This window comes from Antennarius striatus, chromosome 1 (genome assembly GCF_040054535.1).
Source record: "Antennarius striatus isolate MH-2024 chromosome 1, ASM4005453v1, whole genome shotgun sequence".
NCBI lineage: Eukaryota > Metazoa > Chordata > Actinopteri > Lophiiformes > Antennariidae > Antennarius > Antennarius striatus.
In genome coordinates, this window is record NC_090776.1 from 11,971,697 (window position 1) to 11,994,895 (window position 23,199).

The 23,199-nt window shown below is 40.5% G+C and overlaps 1 protein-coding gene across 2 annotated transcripts; it reads left to right on the forward strand.

Moving 5' to 3' along the window:
• Positions 1–1,939: 1,939 nt before the first annotated feature.
• ano5b (anoctamin 5b) lies at positions 1,940–21,583 on the forward strand. 2 transcript variants are annotated; one of them, XM_068339334.1, is made up of 21 exons: positions 2,164–2,229; positions 2,851–2,918; positions 8,775–8,836; positions 10,660–10,767; positions 12,586–12,654; positions 12,835–13,119; positions 13,296–13,415; positions 13,822–13,937; positions 14,028–14,162; positions 14,598–14,703; positions 14,841–14,901; positions 15,114–15,265; positions 15,385–15,459; positions 15,541–15,766; positions 15,847–16,025; positions 16,170–16,267; positions 17,620–17,750; positions 17,843–18,048; positions 18,122–18,309; positions 19,464–19,569; positions 19,654–21,583. In XM_068339334.1, the coding sequence occupies exons 2-21, from the start codon at positions 2,909–2,911 to the stop codon at positions 19,876–19,878; spliced, it is 2,658 nt and encodes an 885-aa protein (XP_068195435.1). In that variant the 5' UTR covers positions 2,164–2,229; positions 2,851–2,908; the 3' UTR covers positions 19,879–21,583. The 2 variants fall into 2 exon arrangements, with proteins under 2 accessions (XP_068195363.1, XP_068195435.1); XM_068339262.1 differs by lacking the exon at positions 2,851–2,918 and having other exon boundaries at positions 1,940–2,229.
• The last annotated feature ends 1,616 nt before the right edge of the window (positions 21,584–23,199 follow it).

Here is a 23,199-nt window from a genome sequence, read left to right on the forward strand (position 1 = left end):
ATAAAGATAAATAATAAACCTTTTGATACTCAACCACCGGGGCACAATAAAGTAGCGCTTGTTTTGTTGTGTTCGAGCTCCCTCTAGTGGGCAGATTATTTAACACGCTTGAAAAACAATTACCTCCCATGTTGCCTCCACCTCTCAAAATCCTTAACCTCAATGAACTAGACTTAATCTGTTTTTCATCACAGAAGGGCTCTCCTTGTTTTATCGTTGAATTATTATGTCACACAGCTGTGAATATGAAGATGTAGTCTTTAGGTGCAGCTCAGCGGATGTGGAATAGATATTACGAGATGAATGATCCACAGAATGGAATCCAACATCACAACCCCGCAGCAGTTTTAAAGCTCATTGTGTTTATTGATCCGTCACTCCGGCGGTAGCTTGTGGCGCGGTTGCATTGTAATTGGGTCATAATGAAACAGCCGTCATACTTTTATAAATGTATCTGCAAAACAAAAAAGATTAAATACTGGTAGCGTCTCATGATCCACTGTAAAATCTGACATTATTCACTGGTTTACAAAATTACTTACTGTGTTTGATCAATCAGCTTTGGTCTCATGAGAGTAACTACTGAAAAAGCTTCTCCTGCTGAATCAATGTTTATGATAGGTCTGCAAGTTTAAATATTGATAGAACACTAAGAGGAATAAATGGTTTAGAAGATTGATGTCATAATAAAGTCATGACGGTAAAAACAATCTAATTTAGAACAGGTCTGAGTGTGAGGAAGGTAATACAGGAAGTCACCTGCATGTGGTTACTGTTAAAAACTCACTGATAGGTTTTATAGTGATGCATCACGTGTGGAGTAAACAGTGAACCAATCACAAGTCATTCAAAGGTATATATAGACTAATTTATGTAAAAGAAAATTGCTTATTTACTCTCCATAGATGGATATTTATATCCCTTTATTTATTCTTATTGTTTCATTTTAAGTTTGTTCCTATTTGATGGTTAAATTTACATTTGTATTTGCTTATGGTTTCTAATTGTTTCATTGCTGCTATGTCCTACTCCTATTTTGAAATCACTTCTTTGCATCCTTAATATTTTGGAACCTCCTTTTACAAAGCCTCGTCTGGTTTTGTTCTGCTGCAAAACACGTCTAAAAACTGGCCTTACAACTTAGCAGCCTAAATATTAATCTTCATAAGTGCCAAGATTCAGATAATAATTAATTAACCATAACTGAGACTTATTTTATATTTTGGAAACTCCATTATACATGATAAATATGGAAATTTGTGTATATAACAATTGCAGTGTAATGTTTTGAGGGTAGTTTGTGACATATAACTATAGGCACCTGCACTTTCCAACTTAATAATTATCTTGATTTTATTAAAGACAACACATTTTAGACAATCAGTAAATTGTGTGTCCTTCATCAGCATTAATCACAGGAGTAATCTTCCTCCTCATGGACTAATGCAAACCCCATGTTACCCTATCTGTGACATTCCTTTTTCTCCATAATCACCACGTGATTTTATTGTGGCGTGGTCATTTCTTTTTAGTTTTATGAAATCTAAAATTCTACTTCTATCTCAAAATAAAGATATAACCAAGCCGAAAATAAAGAAGAAAAAAAAAAAAGTAAACTGGGAACGTAACCGTAATGCGTTTGTGATTTTACCCGGGTACAGTTTTAGAAACGGCCACCAGATGTCACCCTTGTATCAAAGACTTCCTGTCGGCTCCTCATGCGTCTTTGAACGCCACACAGGTAATCTTTAAGAGGCATTAACACCTCCAGCAAGAAAACTCCATATCTTTTTTTTTTTTTTAACACGTATGGAGCAGTTGCCTTCCCTCATCGATCACACACATGGTCTAAACACCAACGCGCTCACAATTGTGCCGACAAAAAAAAAAAAGAAAAGAAAGAAAAGCCACTCCCCTTTATGTGTGCCTGTCTGTTCTTCTTTGACACCAGCCTTCAGCTCCAGCGAGGGTTTGTCAGTAAATATTATTTATCAATCCTACAGCAGTCTGTATATAATCTGACTGATTCCGGTGATCAGCCGGGACTCGCATGTTTTGGGGGCTCTCACATCGCTCCATCGGATCACGGCGACATCCTCGGCGCTCTGAACCCTGGGGGAGGTGAAAGCCTTAGAATAACGCCGCCAGCCGCTATGAGACGAATAACGGGGAAGGCGAAGGATGAAACTTTGATCGAGCTCCAGAGCGCGACGGATTCACAGGCTGGAGGTAAATACAGACACGAATGGACCTTTAACGGAGTCTGGGTGCGATTCCCACCAAAGCTGCCCTGAGAGGCTGAAAGACATGAGCTGACCAGGTGGCAGTGAGGGAATCGAACCCATAACCCACATTAAACACTCTTGTAAACATCAGAACCTCAGAACCAGCAGCAGGAATGAAATATCCATGCTGGTATCGACAATATGCTGTGGTGTTTTATTGTTAGTTTCATGTTTCCAACAAAGAAAGGACGTTTTAAAATAACACTGGCGAGGTTGCGTGTAATTAACTTACTGAATATATATTTATGTTTGGTCCACAGCTTCATAAAATAACTTTATTTACTCCCCCCCGCCCCCTCCAACCATCGTGCCTCGCTTTAATTTGGCAGCTACTTATGAAACCCAGACTGTGCACAAATGACGTCATAAGTGAGCAGAATGTGGGAGCGCTTGAAACGAATTTGTCATAATTAAAGGCATAACTGTTAGAGGTCAGAGAATCCTCTTGCTGGAGGGCAGGTCACCTTTAAAAAATACTAAAAAAACAAAAACAACAACATTTCTGCACAGTAGAAATGAATTATGTGTGGCTTTACAACAAATAAGAAGGATAAATATATTACAGGATAATAACTCAGACCCGGATCAGATCCATCAATCGGCTGGCTGGACTAAACAACAACATGATCGGACGTGAGTAAGCAAAATCTGTCTCTTTCTTTCTGCTACTTGTCAAGCTGGAACGGAGGATGACCGTCCACTTCTAATGGAATGATGTGGTCCTCCGCTGACCCTTTACTCAACAGCAAACCACACTCAGCGTGTGGTTTAACCAGGGACAATCACCAGAATCCATCTGGACCATTTTCTCCTCCATGAATGTGACTTTAGACATTAACGTGATGGGAGCGAATTGGTCTGAAATTTCATGCATCTACTGTCAAATGGAAAGAGGTCACTTCTAGTGAAGACTGCTCACACACTCACTTACTGCTGAGTTAAAAAAGCATCCCCATTTCCATGGAAACAGATTAGTGTGCAACGATAGTAATACAATAATGATTTAATGGCTCTGGAGAGCATGTGCTCACATGCTAATATGATATCCTGACATGAATGCTTGTTTACATCATCATAATGATGATTACACTATCTCTACCGCGGCGTTTCTCATTGGTACCCGTCTCATCTTCTACTCCACACTGAAAACTGAAACCCAAACAGCAGATATCTGCAGCCTGCCCCGTCAAATAGGTAAAAAAATAATAATTACTGTTTGTGGCTGAAACTTGAAAATCATAGAATTGAAAGCAAATGAAAGATGCAGGAATGGAAAAGGTTCGACCGCTTCTCGTCTTATTCCTAGTCAGTCATCATATTTGGTCTGGTTTCATGTTTTATTAACAGCTTTGGGGTCCAATATTGAATAAAGGGTCGTTATCGTTTAAAGATGTTCTTTTATGTTCTTGATGACCCAAACTCAGAACATCGTTTGAGAAATCCCTCGAAAGCTTTCTTGTATGTGGTAAACGCTCTGAAACAACCATCTGTCTGGCCAGCCAACAGCTGAACAGCATCTCCAGGCTGATGGAACAATGGATAGACAGTCAAAGGAGGTGAAAGATAATCAATTCCTCCGTATAACTGAAGGACAATGAGTTGTTAATAAAGACGTGTTCCTGTTGATCCTATAGCAGCTGAGCGTTGATAGACTCTCATTGTAAACGCCTTTGTTTGGGTTCTTATCAGGGTCGACAGCTCCATGAGGAGGAAACAGAAAGACAAGAGGAGGGGCTCTGAACTGGCTTGGGCTGACTGTATGTTTAGTATTTTACTTTGACGGATTTATACTTCTAAAGCTACCTTACGTACCAGATTGTCTTCTGTTGATTGGCTGGTCTATTGGGTTTAGAATAATCACACAAACACAGTTTATTCTGGTTCTGTATTTGCTTCGCTTTCCCTGTTCTACTGGGCACAAAATCTCCTGTGAAATTGAAGGCTGACCGGCCATCCGGGCCTGCTGGCCTCATTTCTATCTGCTCTAATGTCTCCATTAGCGACTAAGCGAATGAAGAAACTCACACTTTTGCTCTGCGCTGAAGGCATAAAGCGCATCGGATGTCTGTGCAGGATTGGTCTGATCTCAGAAACCGTTTCTATTTCACCTAACACTTTTGTAATCAGACTCAGTGCCTTTGCCAAGATTTTAGGTACCTCTCACCGGATGACCCCCTTCATGAGGAATTACGTATCATTTAAGGGGCCTGCTTCCATTTACGGTGATCTTACTCTGCTATCTTCATGCGAGCTGATGAAGTCATCCTCCAGTCAGATGTGAAACAGAGCTAAAGAGCTGCTATGGCAACAGGCCTTGTAATTGTATTACCTCCTCTCAAATGAGGCACGTAGGGCAAAGATAAACTCAAGAACAGCAACACAAGAGTTTGGGCTCCTTTGGTTTTTTTAAGCTGCCTTGTTTTCTGACCTTTGCTTTTATTGAATGGACATTAATCATTTAGAAGAGGGAAAACTAATGCTTGTTATATATAGTACGTGAACGATTTGTAGAACAGGAGCTAAAACGGTCTTACAGCAAAGTACATCAAACCAAGTGATTCTAACACAGCTGATATGCAGACGTAGACCTTCTTTAACCCTATTAATATTTCACATGCATCATATCTAAAAGCAAATAACCAGGACGAAAGTTCAAGTCTTGAACGTTTTTCTCTCCTAATCTGCGTTGACCAGCCGTCGTTTCTTCTAACGTTCCTTTCCTCAACAGACCATCAACGGCATCGACTGTGGTATTTTCACTCTGTTGTGTCTCAAGGAGATAATATAGGAACGTTATTCTCTCTCGCCTTTACTGTTTCTGGTATTTTTTTTATGTCGCTCAAGCTTTCCGGAGATTGTCAGTAAACTTTCCCTCTGGAACCAGAATATCCCGGCAATAAAAGTGACAAAAAAACAAACAAACAAGCAAAACACATCCCTAGTTTTCTAAAGTCACAGTAGATGTACACAATAATGAGCTTGTATTTATTTAAATACTATTTTTGACATATTTTAAATCGATAAGACTGAAAGAAAAGGTGTTTGAGTTGTAACGACAAAATTCATACTTGAACAACATAGTTAAGGATTTTTTTTGTAGATGGTCGGCTGATTTGACAGGAAATGTGGCTCAAGAAATAGAGGGGATGTCTTGTCACTGGAGACCCAGGCCCGGTTCCTGCCCAGGCCTCCCTCCTGCGGATCCTAAAGAAACAGAATGCTTTGGTTTTGAAGTATTTGAGACCTAATAAATAAAGCAGGCGCTGGGTTTAAATGAATTGTGATTGATTGAAATCTGAGGGAAGTCGTTGGTCAAAGTTCCTTTTCTTGACTAAGGGTTTATTTTGAGAGGGACAGCACATGTTATAGGTTTTGGAGATAAAGTCAGAGAGTCCAGACTGAGATGGTTTGGACATGTCCAGAGGAGAGATAGTGAATATATTGGTAGAAGGATGCTGAGTTTTGAACTGCCAGGCAGGAGGCCTAGAGGAAGACCAAAGAGGAGGTTTATGGATGTAGTGAAGGGAAAAGCCGAAACGAAGAAGAAGAACTAAGGGTTTACGTTGTCAAAATGAGACATTTCGACAGTAGCTTGAGGTGAGTTGGCAGGAAGAAGGCAGCCAAAAGCTTTACAGTTTATTTTTATCTTGCATCAAACGCTCCCTGCATCCGTTTCAGGTCGACGCCGCTGCTCGTTCAGATGGTGAGCGGCGGAGGGAAACCCAGGCCTGATCGTCACTGGTGATGAAGTGCTTAGTGGTGTTTGTTTCCTCCTGCATCACACGGTCTAAGTGGGCCCTGGGCGCCGCTTCACAACGAAGACTCTTTAATGTATTTTACAGTCGATCAGGACGTACCGATCCTTTTGAAAGCAGATCCATCTTCTCATAACCCCGTGTCTGTCTGTCTGTCTGTCTTTTTAAAGATGGTCTGGCAGTGTTGACAGCGTTCAGGATAAACCTCCTCTCAGGTACGGGCAGATCAGAGGCTTTCGTGTGACGCCTGTCTGTCCGTCCCCTCGTCCTCATCCTCATCTTACTCTCTGCATCCTTTTGTTCCGTCTTCATGACAAGCATTGCTGTTAGCGTGCTGCTAGTTAGCTAATCAGACTGGTTGTGTGTGTGCTGATGCATGCATTCATGCGCTGCAGACGCATACCATCCTGCAGTGTGAATGTGGTTTGTTTGATTGCACCTGGAGATATACTGTTTATACGCTGATGCCGCTCTGTCAGAAGTGAAATGTAGACTGTGGATCAGCACATGTTCTCATCATGAAGGGGTTGTCTTTACTGTATTCAAGGGATGCAGAGGTTAGAGGTGGATTTTCTCCTATTCTGATGCGGTGTTGGGTATAACGCAGAATTTCTCTAATTTATCCGAAATTATGAGAAATTCAAATTCAAATTTATACTTGAATGAATTAATAAAATTTGTTGTTGTTTTAAGAAAACAACCCTTTTTCAACAAATCTTGTGTGGCAGTCATTGGCTACAGAATCTAAATATGTTATTGGATGTAGTAATGAATGAACGGTTTTCCCACACGTCTGTTCTAAAGCTTTTAAGATTTAATCCCATAAAAAGCTCATAATAAGCTGTCATATTATGATATTAGTAGCTAAATATGCATGATAAATTATAGAATCAAGGGTTTTAGAACAGCTTACAAACTAATATTTAGTTCTCAAATGAAAAGGTGGTTAAAACATGTCAATTTGGTTGCGAGCCAAGTGGGCAATCTGCCGCTGGGCTCGCCTACGGATGAGCTGAAGTGTTAGTGGGTTTGTTGGATGGAGAACATGGAGGCGATGTTTACATTTGGTTCACTTGTGCTGTGCCACAGTGGGTAACATCACAACGCATGAATCAGCTGTGTGTTATAAATACAGTCATCATATGAGTGTCAGAGCTCATTTATGCAGCATCCGGTTGTAGATTACCTTGTTTCTACGTGTGGCAGCTGTGCCTGCATGACCGTGTTCTATTATAATTTGTCTCCCTGTGGAAGTGGGTATAACCCCCCCACACAGTGGCCCTTTGCTTCTGTTTGCTCAAGCCCCTCTCTGATAACTGACTGCTCATGGCTGGAGTTACACCAAACAAGTGAGACAAGAAAAAAAGAAAGGAAGGAAAATTCAGCCAAACAAAGTCAGCGATGTTTCCCACGAGTTCGATGGAAGAATCTCATTTGACCTTTTGCCCTCGGGATTCCCATAATCTAACTGATATGGTTTATTTTCATTCCTTCCCACTGAGTCTCAGGGCCAATCATTGAGCTTCCACATGGAGACACCGCAGCCCTCCTCTCATTGGCTCACATCGCTGTCTGTCAGATCACTACGTCCAATCAGAGACAGCTGCCCATGGCTGCAGCAAAGCCGGAGGAAGCCGGATCTTTGTGTCCTTTGTGTGCCGGCTGATTCATCGAGGGGGGAGGCAAAGCCTCGTGGTCGAGCTGTGGACCCAGGTCCCTCCCCCTCGCTGTTGCCTTTATGCTGCCTCCCCCCCCCCACAGGAAGTTCTACTCCTCCACCATTCAGGAGTAAAAGGGGAGCGTGCTACGTGAGCACATTCCCTCTGCCAGCCCTCACTGGGAGAGGAGGCACTGCTGGAATGTGTGTGTGCGTGTGTGCGTGTGTGTGTGTGTGTGTGTGTGTGTGTGTGTGTGTGTGTGTGTGTGTCAGCTCTTATAAATGCCTACACACTCCTGTTTGAGTCATTGGGCCTTCGTTAGCCTGAGTGTGTCTGAGGTGCATGCACAATTACAAACAGTCCCCGGCTGGCTGATCGCTCTTAAAGGGATGGTTTGGCTCGGATTAAATCTCATTATAATCTGCACATAAAGAAGATTAACTCCTAGAAGCTAATTCACTGGCTTCGGTGAAGGAGGGCTGTGCTGCTACCAACATTTCTCTATCTCTCCTCATTGGTTGTGGAAGTTAACAGATGATCTGATCATAACAGAGCTAATAATGGCTACACTAACTACATACAAACACACACAGCAGGTATCCATCAGTCAGTACCTCTTAAATTTGCCCCCAAACCCAAACTATCTCTTTATATGACATCGAAATATGCTTTCATGGGAAAGTGTATTCACTGTATGTTGTTAAAAATTTGACTTTAAAAAGTCAAGAACTAAAAAAGTACAATTAGGGGAAGTTATGGTGAAATATTGTTTATAACTTTAACTTGGAGTGAACACTTGGATATTCAACATGTTTCCTACTTTTTTTTTTTAAGTCAAGTTACCTGAACTTAAATGTTTAAGATCTTAACATCTTAATATTTTAGAATTAACCGAGTTAATTATTGACAGTTAAGTTCTGAAAGTTTCACTCAGTGTTTGAGAGTTTTCCTTCTGCACAGACTGCAACTTTGAAGACAGGCTGTACAGTTTGTGTTGCCGTTATATTTTCTACTTCTTACAAAATGCAAAAGATTTTACTTAACTTTTGTTTTGTATTTTTAAATTTGTTTTGCAGATGAAAACAATGGAAATGGTGTTTCATTATCTGACAGGGTGACACTTCCTGGACATGGAGAGGTAAGTCTGGATGCAAATTCATCAGGAAGACGTATTTTTATGGGAATGCCTTTTTATTCTCTTTTATTGTCTGGATGTAAAAAGGTTAGAATTGAGGGGTTTTTTTTTCTCCAACCATTTGGAAAAGTAAATATGTCTTTTGACAAGTCTTTAACAGGCAGAAAAATTCCAAATATTCTCAGTTTTTCTACAACAAGCTGATCAGCATCTCTGAAGTTCACTGATTACTGTAATATATAACATGTCTCTTGTTTGATTTTACTTTGAATGGACTTTCCCCATACACTTTACTTTCACCTTGATCTGGTGGCTTCCTGTTTCTGTGATGGTTGCTTAGAAACACCTGAAACCAATGCAGGCAGCATCTTCATTTCCTGTTGTGCTTTAATTCCACCTCAGTGTTCTGCTCGACTGCAGCAGGGATGTGATGGGACGTCAGTTTGTTTAACTGCACCGAAACAGACGCCCGTCCGTTCGAATGGAGCCCACGTTACGGTGAACCGCTCGCTGCAGAGAAAGTTCAATAAGTCAGCTATTATTCTTGCTGTTGCTTTGTCCATCACGTGTCTGAACGTTTGTGGAATGCCAGCAGGTGCTGTGAACAAAATGAATTGTTAATTAGCGTGAATAGTTTTTACTTTTGACCGGATCTGGTGCAGTCCAACAAATAAATAAATGAATGAATAACATTTTCAGCAATCTATAACAGATAATTTAAAAAAATTTAAAAAAATTTAAAAAAAACTTGTCTTTCTTCACATAATTTCAGTGTATTTGGTTTACTACCATTTATAGGCTTATATTATTTCTGTTAGATCAACACTTTCATCACAACACGGTCTGTAAAACACAATCTGTCAAATGTCTTTTGTCAGTCGGATATGATCAGGCTATAATGCATGGCTCATTTATTTTAATCCATAACATTGATTATATTTGATGTCTGTGATGTGTGATTACAGCATTCTGTGTGTAAAGGGAACATTTCTGTCAGATTTTAATCTTCTCATTAGGCCTATAAATGAGGTTCTACTGGTAGATAAACAAGCTGGGTGTTTCCACTAAACCACTGAATGTACTCAGCAGTCTGGAGCTCTTTCAGTTTCCTGTAAAATGGCCTCACAGATTAAGAAAGAAAGAGTATCCTGTTTTCCTTTTTCAATTTTTAAGTGCTGATATCTGCCTGTTACATGACTACATGAGCTGTGTGTTTCAGGACATTACCCAAACTGAAATAATTGTGATTACATTTATATCAAAGAAGAGCAAGTTCTGTCTAGCCCTAAAGACGCAAAATTACAAATGTAAACAGAATGTTTATCTTATATTACATCTAAAATGACATTGATCACAGTTTATGTGCTGATGGAGTGTTTCTGTATTGATCGACGTTAATGCAATGGCACTCCGAGAGGAAACACAGTCTGTCTATTGTCGACCCCGATTACACAGCAAACTGTAGATGATCCCATTAGTGGAAAAGCATCTTATATCAAATAACGTTGGGAGTTTAAGTCATTGCTGAAATATAGAAGTTGAGGATGGGATTATTTTCGGTTAATAACAGAATTCAGAAGTTTCTATTTTATGTGATCTTTCTAGTCAAACTTTCTTTTTTCTTCCCAAATGCCAACAAGTGAACCTGGAACTCTTGGATGTAACACGGTTACCTAAATTACACGTGTTATTCTGGGTCACAATGGGCTTTTTATATAATAATTCTGAATACTCTGCTTTGTCTCTTGCTCTGTCAGAATCTGTTGTTCTTCCCACCCTGTCAAGAGGTTTAAAGTGTTGTTTTGTTCTTGTCGTTTGTTTCTCAGACAGACCAGCTACAGCCAAACAAAGACACCGTCTTCTTCAGGGATGGAGTTCGAAGAATAGATTTTGTGTTGTCGTATTTGGACGACAAAGATGGAGAAAAAAAACAAGTAAGTGAGATAAAGAGGTGACAAGTTGGCCTTCATTGATATAAATTTCCAGAAATGCCATTAATATTATTACATAATTTAAAACAGGAACAAAACGGCAGCACCAGGAGGACGTAATATTCTAGGACGTACTGTATTTTCCAGAGATGAACGGAATCAGTGACCCAAAGCAATTTGACGCTCAATCATCAGAAGATTTAAATTTAGTCGATTTTCTTTTCCTTCTCCTCTTTTGTTAAACATTTGTGAATGCCTGAAAATATTTTCATCCCATTTTGGAAATGCTTCATGAATCAAAATCTGATCTGGCCATTTTCATGAAAGTGCTCCCGAGTTGGTAATTTGTAAAAACATGTCGAGAAGGATGGGAAGTCTTATCAAGGAAGGGTTATATGGGGACAAATAATGTAATACTGCTGATGGCAAGGAGGGGGTGGGGCTGTTTATGTTGAACGAAACGATTCTCTGTGCAGAAAATAGAGATGACTGACGAGCTTTGTAATGAAAACCCAACACATTAGTTCATAAACAGTGAGTTTGTGGCTGAGAGACTACATCCATTTACAAACATAAACGACTCTTAACATGTTCATCATATTATGAAACACTACACAACCCTCAGCACACACTAATATCAATTCAGTTTGTGCCTTTGTGCTCCGAGTCGCAGATCGAACATCATTTGCTGTTTGTTTTGTCGTCTGATGAATCCCGTTGATGAAGATAAATGTAGCCTAATGAAAAAGATGTCTTCATTAATACGGAGACAAACTCTCAACTAGTAATCTAACATCTGTTACTCTTCTGTCGTGCTCATTAAATCAAATTGGATGAGGATTTATAACTCATTGGTGACACCCTGAATTTTCAGCTAGCACGCTAACCAGACTTAAGCAGCTGCTGACTCCTGACAGATTGTACACCAACAGAAAGTACAGTATTTTCTGCAATATAAGGCACACTGGATTATAATGTGCACCTTCAATGAATGGCCTATTCTAAAATCCTTTTCATATATAAGAAACGCTGGATTATAAGGCGATCTGTCAGTTTATGAGAAAATTAAAGGCTTTTATGTGCGCCTTATAGTGCGGAAAATACTGTAATGACTGAAGCAATGATCTCATCTGCATTTTGCTTCCATCATCCCATTCATTTATGCTGATGATGCAGTGCAGTACTAAGAGTGGCCTCAAGGTGTCACTGCTCCAGCAACAGAGTAAATAATAATAATAATGTACTGTATTTGTGTCATGCATGTGCCGTGACCCCTTACTCTATTGTTTCTAATAACGCTGTGTCCTTCGATATGATCACTATACTGTACTGTAACGGAGTTATGCAGTCGTTTCTGCCCTCTAGTGGTCAGGAGATGAAAGACTTTTGTCAGTACACATCCATGGATTTTTTGAAAACTTCTGATGCTCTTTATCCTCTAAGGTGAATAAATATCAGTCAAAAGCTTTCACGTTTATAATTATTTAGAATTAGAAAACAAAATGGGTTGAAAGGGGGCGCTAATTTTACAAAGGAGATGGATTTAGACCTTTTTTATTTCAAGGAAAATGGCACAACCCTCAAAGCGACAACCGGCTCTCCCTAATTCTTCACTGTCTGAATTGACCTCACCCCATCTATTTGAAAGATGAAAGCAGGTAGATGTTTGTAAGGAACCTACTGTCACACCCAACCTGAAAAAGTGACTTCACCACTACATCATTATCAGACGGCCTTTACGTAAAGTGTCAGATATCCATAAATGAGAAAAGGTGCTGAGACTGTGTGAGTCTCACACTGTTGTGGTTTGTTTATGTCCAGGAGAGGAGGAGGGAGTTTGAGAACAACCTTGAGAAAGCAGGACTGGAGCTGGAGACAGATGACAAATCAGTAAGAGATTCCACCGCAGAGCACCTGCACCATCTAGTGGCCAGTCTCCTGAGACACCACAGTAAAGAGAGAAAAAGTCTTAAAGGGATGGGTCAACATTGGACGCCTTAGTCTTCCCAGATTTAAATGATTGTTATGAAGCATGTGTTTCCCCCTCTCCTCTGACTTCCCTTTCATTAGGAATCCAAAGACCAAAAGACATACTTCCTGAAGATTCATGCTCCATGGGATGTCCTAGCCACCTATGCCGATGTCTTAAAAATCAAAGTTCCCTTCAAGGAGAGTGATATCCCCCACGGTCAGGAGGTCCCGCTGGACTGGCTCTCACATCCTTTTCGACTTCCGGACCACATCATGCGCCCACAACCTGACTACTTCACCTACCCCTTCGACAAGACCAAGACCGACTTCTTCCTCATTAACGACAAGGATACCTTCTTCCCACCTTCCACAAGAAACAGAATTGTGAGTGCGTCTTGTCCAAAAATTGGAATTCACCTTCACATCGTAATACCTGTTGTCTCTGATGTTTTAGCATGTAAGAATGGTAATCCTTTTACAATGTCATTTTTTGGACAGGTTTTCATTTGCCCAAAAAACAAATCCCTTAATCTGGTCTTCAATCCCTTCCTTGCTGTTAGGTGTTCTACATCCTGGCTCGTTGTCCTTACTACAAAGAGGGTCGGAAAGACAGAGACAAGACGGGAATCAAGCGACTACTCAGCAACGGGACATACACATCAGCTTTTCCTCTGCATGACGTAAGGCAAATGGCAGGAAGATCCTATATATGCACTTTGATTAGTCCCAAAGAACACCTACCAAATTTGTGAGAAATGTGGGTGCAAAGCAGCAAACTTGTCCGGCGGATCAGTGTGTGTCTATTCATGACTTTAATCCCTCACGTTGTGTAACCGTTCCCGAAGATTATCCTCTGAACAGAGGAGCTCACTCTCACACTCTTTTTCCTCTTTCATTCTATGCAAACAACATGAAAAACTAAAAGAAAAAAGAATCCCACTAAGCTATGAAACCTTTAAGAACTATAAATAATACAAACAAAGAACAATCTTTAACTTTGTGCGCTCTCTGTTCAGAAATTCAGCCTGAAACTTTTCTTTTCATTTCCAAAGACGCTTCATGCTGCCTTGTTTTTCCTCCTTCCAGTGTCGATACTGGAAAAGGGCAAGAAATGCTGAATGTGAAAGTGAGCGCTACAACTTGTACAACCACTGGGCCAGATTTCTCTGCTTTTACAAAGTACAACCTCTTAACCTAATCAGGTAACCAGACATGAAGGCTGTTCTCTCATAGGATATAACATTTCTTTGACTGGAGCGTGTTGATGGTGAAGTTTGATTCCTTGTTTACAGGAAGTACTACGGGGAGAAGATTGGGATCTATTTTGCCTGGCTGGGCTTCTACACAGAGATGCTGTTCTTCGCTGCTGTTATGGGTGTTATATGTTTCACCTATGGAGTGCTCAGTTATGATGACAACATATCTAGGTTAGTACTATAGGTAAAGACTGTTGAACTCATATGTGATTATTGATCAATAACCTTGTGTATTAATGAGCCCTGTACAGGCTAGTACCATTTCTTTTTGAAATACTAATACATCATACATCAGGGTACGATCATGTTTGACCTAAAATTCAACCTTGATGCCTTTCTCGAGTATTTACTAATGAATTGCTCTGGATGTGGTGATGTTTAGACACAAAAGGGTCTATAACTACAGTATCACTGTAACTTCACCCCAAAATATGAAAACTAGCCTCAAACTATTCAAACACAAATTTAAATGACAGAGGTGTCCACATACTTTTGGCCAAATAGTATGGTTTCTTAAAGTTTGATTAATGGGTAACATTTTAAAAACACATTAATTTACTTGTATTTATGTGTTTTTGTGAATTATATTCCTTTTTTTTTATCTAGCAAAGAAATATGCGACCCTAACATTGGAGGCAGCATCGTGATGTGTCCACTATGTGATAAAAAATGTCCCTTCTGGAAACTCAACTCAACGTGTCTCTCCTCTTGGGTAAAACAAACTACCATTCTGCTACAATCATGTGTGGGATAAACAATATTATTAAATAGCAATGCTTTATTCTGCTGAGTATGATTCCGTTTTTCTGTCAAACCTCAAGGAGTATTTTTAATTTTCTGTCTTTCCAGCAATCCCATCTATTCGATAACGAGGGAACGATATTCTTTGCCATATTCATGGGGATTTGGGGTAAGTATCAGTTGATGGCGTCGTCCTGTGTTGAACTATGCAGGAGATCCCTCTTGTGGGACAGATTACCACAGTTACAACCTTTTTTACGCAGAAGCAACGACATTAATCCGTCATATTTCAATCAAGAACAACATATTTGCATTACTGGCCCAGCATACTCTAGGCCAAGTGTGTATTTTATGTTTCCTCTCTTCTCATCAATGTGGCAGTAACTCTCTTTTTGGAGTTCTGGAAACGGCGTCAGGCCCGGCTGGAGTACGAGTGGGACTTGGTGGATTTTGAGGAGGCTCAGCAGCAGCTTCAAATTCGGCCTGAGTTTGAGATCAGATGTACCAACAGGAGACTCAATAAGATCACTCAGGTGGAGCAAAACCAGTCACTGAAACATGATGAACACAACTTAACCTACTGAACACAAAATAGCAGCATCCCACCTGCTTTAAGCACATCGAATAACAACAATGTTAACGACTCTTCCAGGAAATGGAGCCCTATCTCCCGATCACCAGCAAGTGTGCTCGCTTCTGCCTCTCAGCGACGACTGTTTTATTCTGGGTAAGTCAAGTATTGAACCATAATTTTCCACATCATGTGACATGCTGTGAACTATTCAAACGTGTGTTTGCTCGTCCACAGATTTCTCTGATTGTGGCCTGCATCATAGGGGTCATAGCGTACAGGCTGGCCGTGTATGCTGCCTTTGCAAGTATCATTAAAAATCCCATGAGGAAGATCCAGTTCGTGGGCAGGTTCATCACCCCACAGCTCGCAACGTCCGTCACCGCCTCCTTTATCAACTTTGTCATCATTATGATCCTCAATTTCTTTTACGAGAGGGTGGCCATCTGGATCACCGATATGGGTAAGTGTGATCAAGTGGCCTGGAATGACGAGCGTCTAAACGATCGATCTAGTGCTGATCAAACTGCTCACATCCTGTAGAAATCCCCAAAACCCACCTTGAATACGAAAACCGGTTGACCATGAAGATGTTCCTGTTCCAGTTTGTCAACTACTACTCCTCCTGCTTCTATGTGGCCTTCTTCAAAGGCAAGTTTGTGGGTTACCCTGGCGATTACACGTATATGTTCGGCAAATGGAGCAAACTGAGGAATGAGGAGGTGAGTTTTCTTAATCACACTTGACTGAAATACGCCCAAGATATTTAAAGCCACTCGTTTTTTTCTGCTGAGCTTGAGAGAACCTCTTCTCTGCTGCGGCGTCGACAGGGACTTGTCAAGTCAAAGCGTTTTATTTCATCTTAGTGCGACCCCGGAGGCTGTCTGATCGAGCTGACCACGCAGCTAGTGATCGTCATGGCAGGAAAACAAATGTGCGGGAACATTCAGGAAGCCCTGCTGCCGTAAGTCCATCAATTTTATCCTCCACCCATTCATTCACCCGTTTAATGCTTCACCTCGATTGTGGAAAAGTCTCAAAGTTTCATCGGTACAATGTTTTTTATAATCTGAGGAATCCTAGCTTTTATTTCTTTTGTTTCTCTGGAAACTATTTACAATTTTAAATGCATAAATCCAATTAATTCTTTAAGATCAATACAACACAAGTTATAATGTAAAGTTACCATCATGTTAGGGTAAATCAGACATCTCTACCCAACCCGCACACTTCAGATGAACACCTGCATTTCACAAAAAAAGTTGAGATAAATGTTGTCATATTGTTGTTAAACAAAATATTTCAATATCTGAATCACGAGGTTTTAGGATATGTAGTGTAAGACACATTTCCAAACAGTCAAAGTTCATAAAGCTAGAACTGCTTCAAATGAAGCTACCATTAACTCTACCACAAACAAAACGATGACAGCTAGAATCGAGACATAAAACGCGTCTTGACGTTATTACTTTAGAACAGATACTGACCTTGTGTTTCTACGCTGGCTTGTTATTACAAAAAACTTCTTTAATTCCATGTATTTATCAGGTTTTTCATCCATGAAACAGGATTTTCGCACGTGTACCTGGGATTTTTTTCTCCAAAATAAAAGCATGATTTTCAAAAACCGTAACTAATATTGTCTAAACTTAAAACAAATAAATATTTCACAACAAAGCCAAGTAAAAGGTTTTGACCGTAACATTAACATATTGTGGCTTACTTACCAAATCAATTACAAGAAATTTGTGTCTGCATAACTTTTATAATTATTGTATAAATCACACGATGATATCCTTGTACGATCTACCAAACGTTTAAGTCTGATCTGGATCCACATAAATGGTTTTTGAATTGGAAAAACTCTTTTTAAAAACTAACAAATGTGAGTTATAAATAAAAACGAACCCTTATTCATAATCCAATTTGGTGTATCTTCAAAATTTTCCTGAAGAAAAACTCCATTAGTGAAAAAATATTTATCATCATTGACATCATTATTATCTAACTAACAATGAAGCCAATGTGATTCTAAATTTTCACATCAAATCATATTTTTAAGGTCAATATTTAGGTGCAAGGAGATGGAGAAACAGAAATGCATCTGTGGAAACATTCGCTCACTGAATAATGTCCAATCAGATGTTTCATGGATTTATATTTTGTTAAACACATTAGACACGTAGAATATATTTACTGTATTAGTAATGCTGAACACCCGTCCCAAAGTGTTTAACCACGCCTTTAAATAACTTCTCATACATAGCCTGTGTAACCGTTCTAATCAGTTTGACGTCCATTTCTATTTTCTGACAGGTTGATGCGTAACTGGTGGAGCGGCAGGAAGGCCCGACATCATCCAGAGAACCATTACAGCCGCTGGGAGCAGGACCACGTCCTGCAGAACTTCAGCCAGCTGGGATTGTTCTACGAGTACCTGGAGATGGGTGAGATACGTTGCTGTTTGAAGTTCCCCTAATATCTCCTCCTCTGTTTTATGTTACATCTGTAACTCTTTCATTTTGCTCCGTTATTCCAGTCATCCAGTTCGGCTTCATCACTTTATTTGTGGCCTCTTTCCCTTTGGCTCCGCTCCTGGCTCTATTCAACAACATCCTGGAGATCAGAGTGGACGCCTGGAAATTCACCACCCAGTTCAGGCGACCTGTAGCCTCCAAAGCCAGAAACATCGGAGCATGGCAGGAGATCTTGAACGCGGTGGCCATCTTGTCTGTTGTTACCAATGTGAGTGTAATGCATCACTGGGGCTTGAATATGCTTCAGCTTGGACGTAAACATTTCATTACTTTTATTCCAGGCGTTTATAATGGCGTTCACCTCCGACATGATCCCCCGTATGGTCTACCTGTACGCCAACAGCAACGGGCTCAGCATGAGGGGCTACGTCAACAACAGCCTGTCCATTTACAACATCTCACAGATTCCTCGGAAAAACATGCCCGAAGCGCCGGACTACTGGTTCGATAACTCGACTTCAACCTGCAGGTATTCCAGCTGGGAGAGCTCCTCACACATTCAGCTTTACAGAAGTCTCTTTGTGCTTTAAATCAGTCCATTTTGCAACATTCAGTCAGGTGTTGTGGTATTTACACACTGCATTTCTGCTGTGTGCTCTGCATTGTATGAGGAAGTCTGGAGTGGCAGAGAAGTATGTTAGAGCGGTGCAGGACATGTATGAGGACTGTAAGACAGTGGTGAGGTGTGCTGTAGGTGTGACAGAGGAGTTCAAGGTGGAGGTGGGACTGCATCAGGGATCAGCTCTGAGCCCCTTCTTGTTCGCTATGGTGATGGACAGGCTGACAGACGAGGTTAGACAGGAATCTCCATAGACTATGATGTTTGCAGATGACATTGTGATCTGCAGTGAGAGCAGGGAACAGGTGGAGCTAGAGAGGTGGAGGTTTGTCCTGGAAAGGAGAGGAATGAAGGTTAGCCACAGTAAGACAGAGTACATGTGTGTGAATGAGAGGGACCCAAGTGGAAGAGTGAGGTTACAGGGAGAAGAGATCAAGAAGGTGGAGGATTTTAAGTACTTAGGGTCAACAGTCCAGAGCAATGGAGAGTGTGGAAAAGAGGTGAAGAAGCATGTACAGGCAGGATGGAACGGGTGGAGGAAAGTGTCAGGTGTGATGTGTGATAGAAGAGTTTCAGCTAAAATGAAAGGAAAGGTGTACAAAACTGTGGTGAGACCAGCGATGTTGTTTGGTCTAGAGACAGTGTCACTGAGGAAAAGACAGGAGACAGAGCTGGAGGTAGCAGAGATGAAGATACTGAGGTTCTCTCTGGGAGTGACCAGGAAGGATAGGATCAGAAGTGAGTACATCAGAGGGACAGCACATGTTAGAGGTTCTGGAGATAAAGTCAGAGAGGCCAGACTGAGATGGTTTGGACATGTCCAGAGGAGAGATAGTGAATATATTGGTAGAAGGATGCTGAGTTTTGAACTGCCAGGCAGGAGGCCTAGAGGAAGACCAAAGAGGAGGTTTATGGATGTAATGAGGGAAGACATGAAGGTAGTTGGTGTGAGAGAAGAGGATTCAAAGGACAGGGCTAGATGGAGGCAACTGATTCACTGTGGCGACCCCTGAAGGGAAAAGCCAAAAGGAAAAGAAGAAGTTTCCATGTGTTTTTCCCTCCAGATATCGGGACTACCGTTACCCTCCTGGCCACCAGAGGGAGTACACTCACACCATGCAGTTCTGGCACATCCTGGCTGCAAAACTGGCCTTCATTATAATCATGGAGGTGAGACAGCAGCGCTTTAACTTGGAGACACAGATCTTAGTGTAACTGCATGAAGCTGATTGTACCTGACTTCCCTCCTTGCAGCACGTGGTCTTCGTGGTGAAGTTCTTTGTGGCGTGGTTGATCCCCGACGTGCCATCGGACGTAAAAGCGAGGATCAAACGAGAACGCTACCTCATTCAGGAGTACCTGCACAACTACGAGGTGGAGAAACTCAAACTCCAGCTGAGCGCCAGCTTCATCACGGAGCCCACGTCAGAGGTGTCCTTGACGTTAGACAAGCATGAGGTGCTGTCGGAGTGCCTATAGCGGCCTTCTTCACACGCCCAGCTTTCCAACCCAGGCTGGACGCGTTTGAGGACATCCGTTCAGAAGGGCTTCCGTCTGTGATTTTTTTTTTAAAAAGCGCTTTCATCTTGTCTTGCTAAATGGACTTCTATGTTCCGATCAGTCTCCATTTCAATACAGTAGCACCTCGAGATACGAGCTGCTTGACATAAAAGTGTTTTAAGATCTGTCCATATTTTTGTTTAGCATACAAGCGAAAATCCGAGATTCGAGCCGTACTTCAGGACACCGCTGCTGGTTGACGAATGAATACATCAGCTGAGACCGGATCTCGTTTTCTTTGGTGGAGTAAAAACGCAGCTCGTATGTTCTTGTGACTTTTGTGTTTCTTTTCATTTTTTATCATTCTTTATGTAACTTTTTGATAATTTTGCACAGGTAAAGTCTGCATTTCTATTAGTTGATAAGAAATATTTTTATTTTAATAATTTAGGGGGCTTGTGGATTTTTTACAAGGCTAGAATGAATTCAAATGACTATTGTTTTTTTAAATTGGGAAAACTTGTTTGACCTACGAGCTCAGTCACAATGTATTAAACTTGTATCTCGAGGTGCTACTGTAACAGAACGTCCTGGGATGCAAAATATGAGCTAAAATATTATAACTGCAGCTTGAGTCATTTCCTGTGTACTCTTTAAATGCTCCATTTTCCTTTGATTGAACGTTTGTGGATGTGAACGTGTGACATTAGCTGTCATAATGTCAGTATTTAATTTTCTGCATGTGATCTTAAAGTAAAGATGAGACTGTTCAGAGAGGATGCTAAGAAAAAGGTTTGACGGGTGATCATTATGGGGATAGATGTCATTCTTTTTCCGGCCGTTTTAACTACGAATGTAGAAAATATTAAAATTTTAAATATATCTAATATGAAACTATATCTAAATGTAAAAAGTGTTCGCTCTTATTCCTCAGATACCTTTACTGTTTCTCGTTAAATCTTTTTTGTAAAACTAGATGTGATATATTTCATTCCACTGATCTATAGCTGGACTGTAAGATTGGCAGCTGTATTATTTCAGAGAATTATATGAAGAGAAAAGCTCTTTACAATCTGTGCATCAGAGAACCACGTACCTCCATCGTACTGCCGTGACATCAGGGGTGTGACCATCCCATCCAGCCCATTCCGGGTTAGAGATTAAAGCAGCGTCGCAGACAGAGCTGCATCAAACCTGTTTCCGCCTCACTGCAGGACCAAAAATACAATTTCTATCACAATAAAAGCCTTTCTAATGTTGTTGGAAGATCTCTTGATAGATCTTCTTTTCCTTTGTTTACCTACAGTGTACGTTTAGATTATATATGGTACAACGTCTAATAAAGCAAGTTACACCTGTTGATGCAGCACGCAGATGTCAGAGGTGTGCAGGAGGTTGGAGCGCCATCCTGTAGACATGAATGGTGGATTTCCCAACAATCAAAGGCCTTAAATATATGTGTTTACTGGTTTTGTATGAATTTGTAATGACAATGTTTCCTATCTGAAGTCAAGACCTTTTTTCATATCATGTGTTGCTGCTGCTACTCATTGCAAAATACTCCTTTTGTCCGGCTTGAGTTGCATGATTTTCTGTCGTGTGCATATTTTGTCTGTTTACTCTGAGCTCATTGTAGTTTACAAGATGCATTAAAGAAGTAATCACAATAAATGGAGAAATAACAGGTTTTAGTTTGATTTTTTTTTTCCTAAGACAGCGCAAAAACATTGCATTAGATGTGTTTGAAACAAAAACAGTCTGCTTCTAATAAAGTTTTCTGTCTGATGAGGTACCTCTATAGAAGTGCTGACAAATTCAGACAATTAATCAACTTTGACTCGAATGGATAGTCTGTTATAGATGTTTATAAATGTCGTATTCAGGAACACAACCGGCTTACAAACTCAGAGAGGAGCAGCTGCAAAACCCGAACCACCTTTCTTTATCAGGGATATCTAACATTAAACTGCTTTAACAGTATCCTTTCAGTAAAGCTACAACATCCATGTGAAACAAAGCAGTAAAAGCTGGCATGTTTTAATAAATAAAGTCAATAAATTCAAGGAAATTAATCCTTAAAAGCACTGGAGTAACAAACTTCCATTAACTTCCATGTATGAAAATACATTTTTAAGGTCTCTACTTGTACATAGTGGTCTTCCCTAACCCTACCAATTCATAGAATCTGGAAAACAATTTCTTCCTCCATCAATAAATATATGAAATAATGCAAAATCCACAAAGAAAACACTTCAATTCATAACAGCTCTGTTAGTGATGTAACTCCTGGATTATTAACCTATCCTGAGCCATATCTGATTGATTGACACGTCCATCTGGATAAGGGTGTGGTCAACCCTGAGGTGGAGTTAGTGTCCAGGCTACTGCAGCAGTGTGTGGTAATGACCTGGCTCAGAGCTACACACTGAAAGTTCCTCACAAGCTGTTGAAGTCAGCTAGCATTTGGCTAACTAGTTAGCTCTGCGTCAGTCAGGTGTGTGTTTGTGTGTGTGTGTGTGTGTGTGTGTGTGTGTGTGTGTGTGTGTGTGTGTGTGTGTGTGTGTGTGTGTGTGTGTGTGTCCGTGTAAGGCGTATCCTCAGCGTATAGTGGACACATAACCAGTTTTACAGCAGATGAAGATGCTACTAAATCAGAAATGTTGTCTGGTTTTTGATGAATAAAAACAGCTTTAGCTCTTCTAAGGGATCTGAGAGCTGTGTGTATCCAAAGCGAGTACACCGCTCATTAACAAACACCCTCAGCCTTTATTTACTGCCTAACAGATATTCACTGTTACCAGTCAAGGGTTACGTTCAACTGACATAAACCCTGCATGTGAAATGATCCAAGCAGAAATCAAGAATTGAATTTATCACTCATTCCCAGCCTTGAAAGAGACAAAGAGTGGATACAAGAATGAACAGGGTGAATATAAGAATGAACAACTAAAAGAGGTTGTAATAAATAGATAATAGTTAATAGAAAATTGCATGTAAACGAAACGTGCATGATCCCGAGGCGGTGGGAAGCTGTTGATAGAGGGAGCTCAGAGCCATGCCCATTAACACAAAGCATTTCAATGCGGAACTGATTTTATCAATATCCGATCAAAGATATTGAGGACCACGGATCACTTTGGGGCAAGACATTTCAAATACAGTGTAGTTGGACATCTGACAGCTGAATGAAATGAATTAAAAAGCGTACTATACAATTTCCTCCGGGATTAATAAAGTATCTATCTATCTATCTATCTATCTATCTATCTATCTATCTATCTATCTATCTATCTATCTATC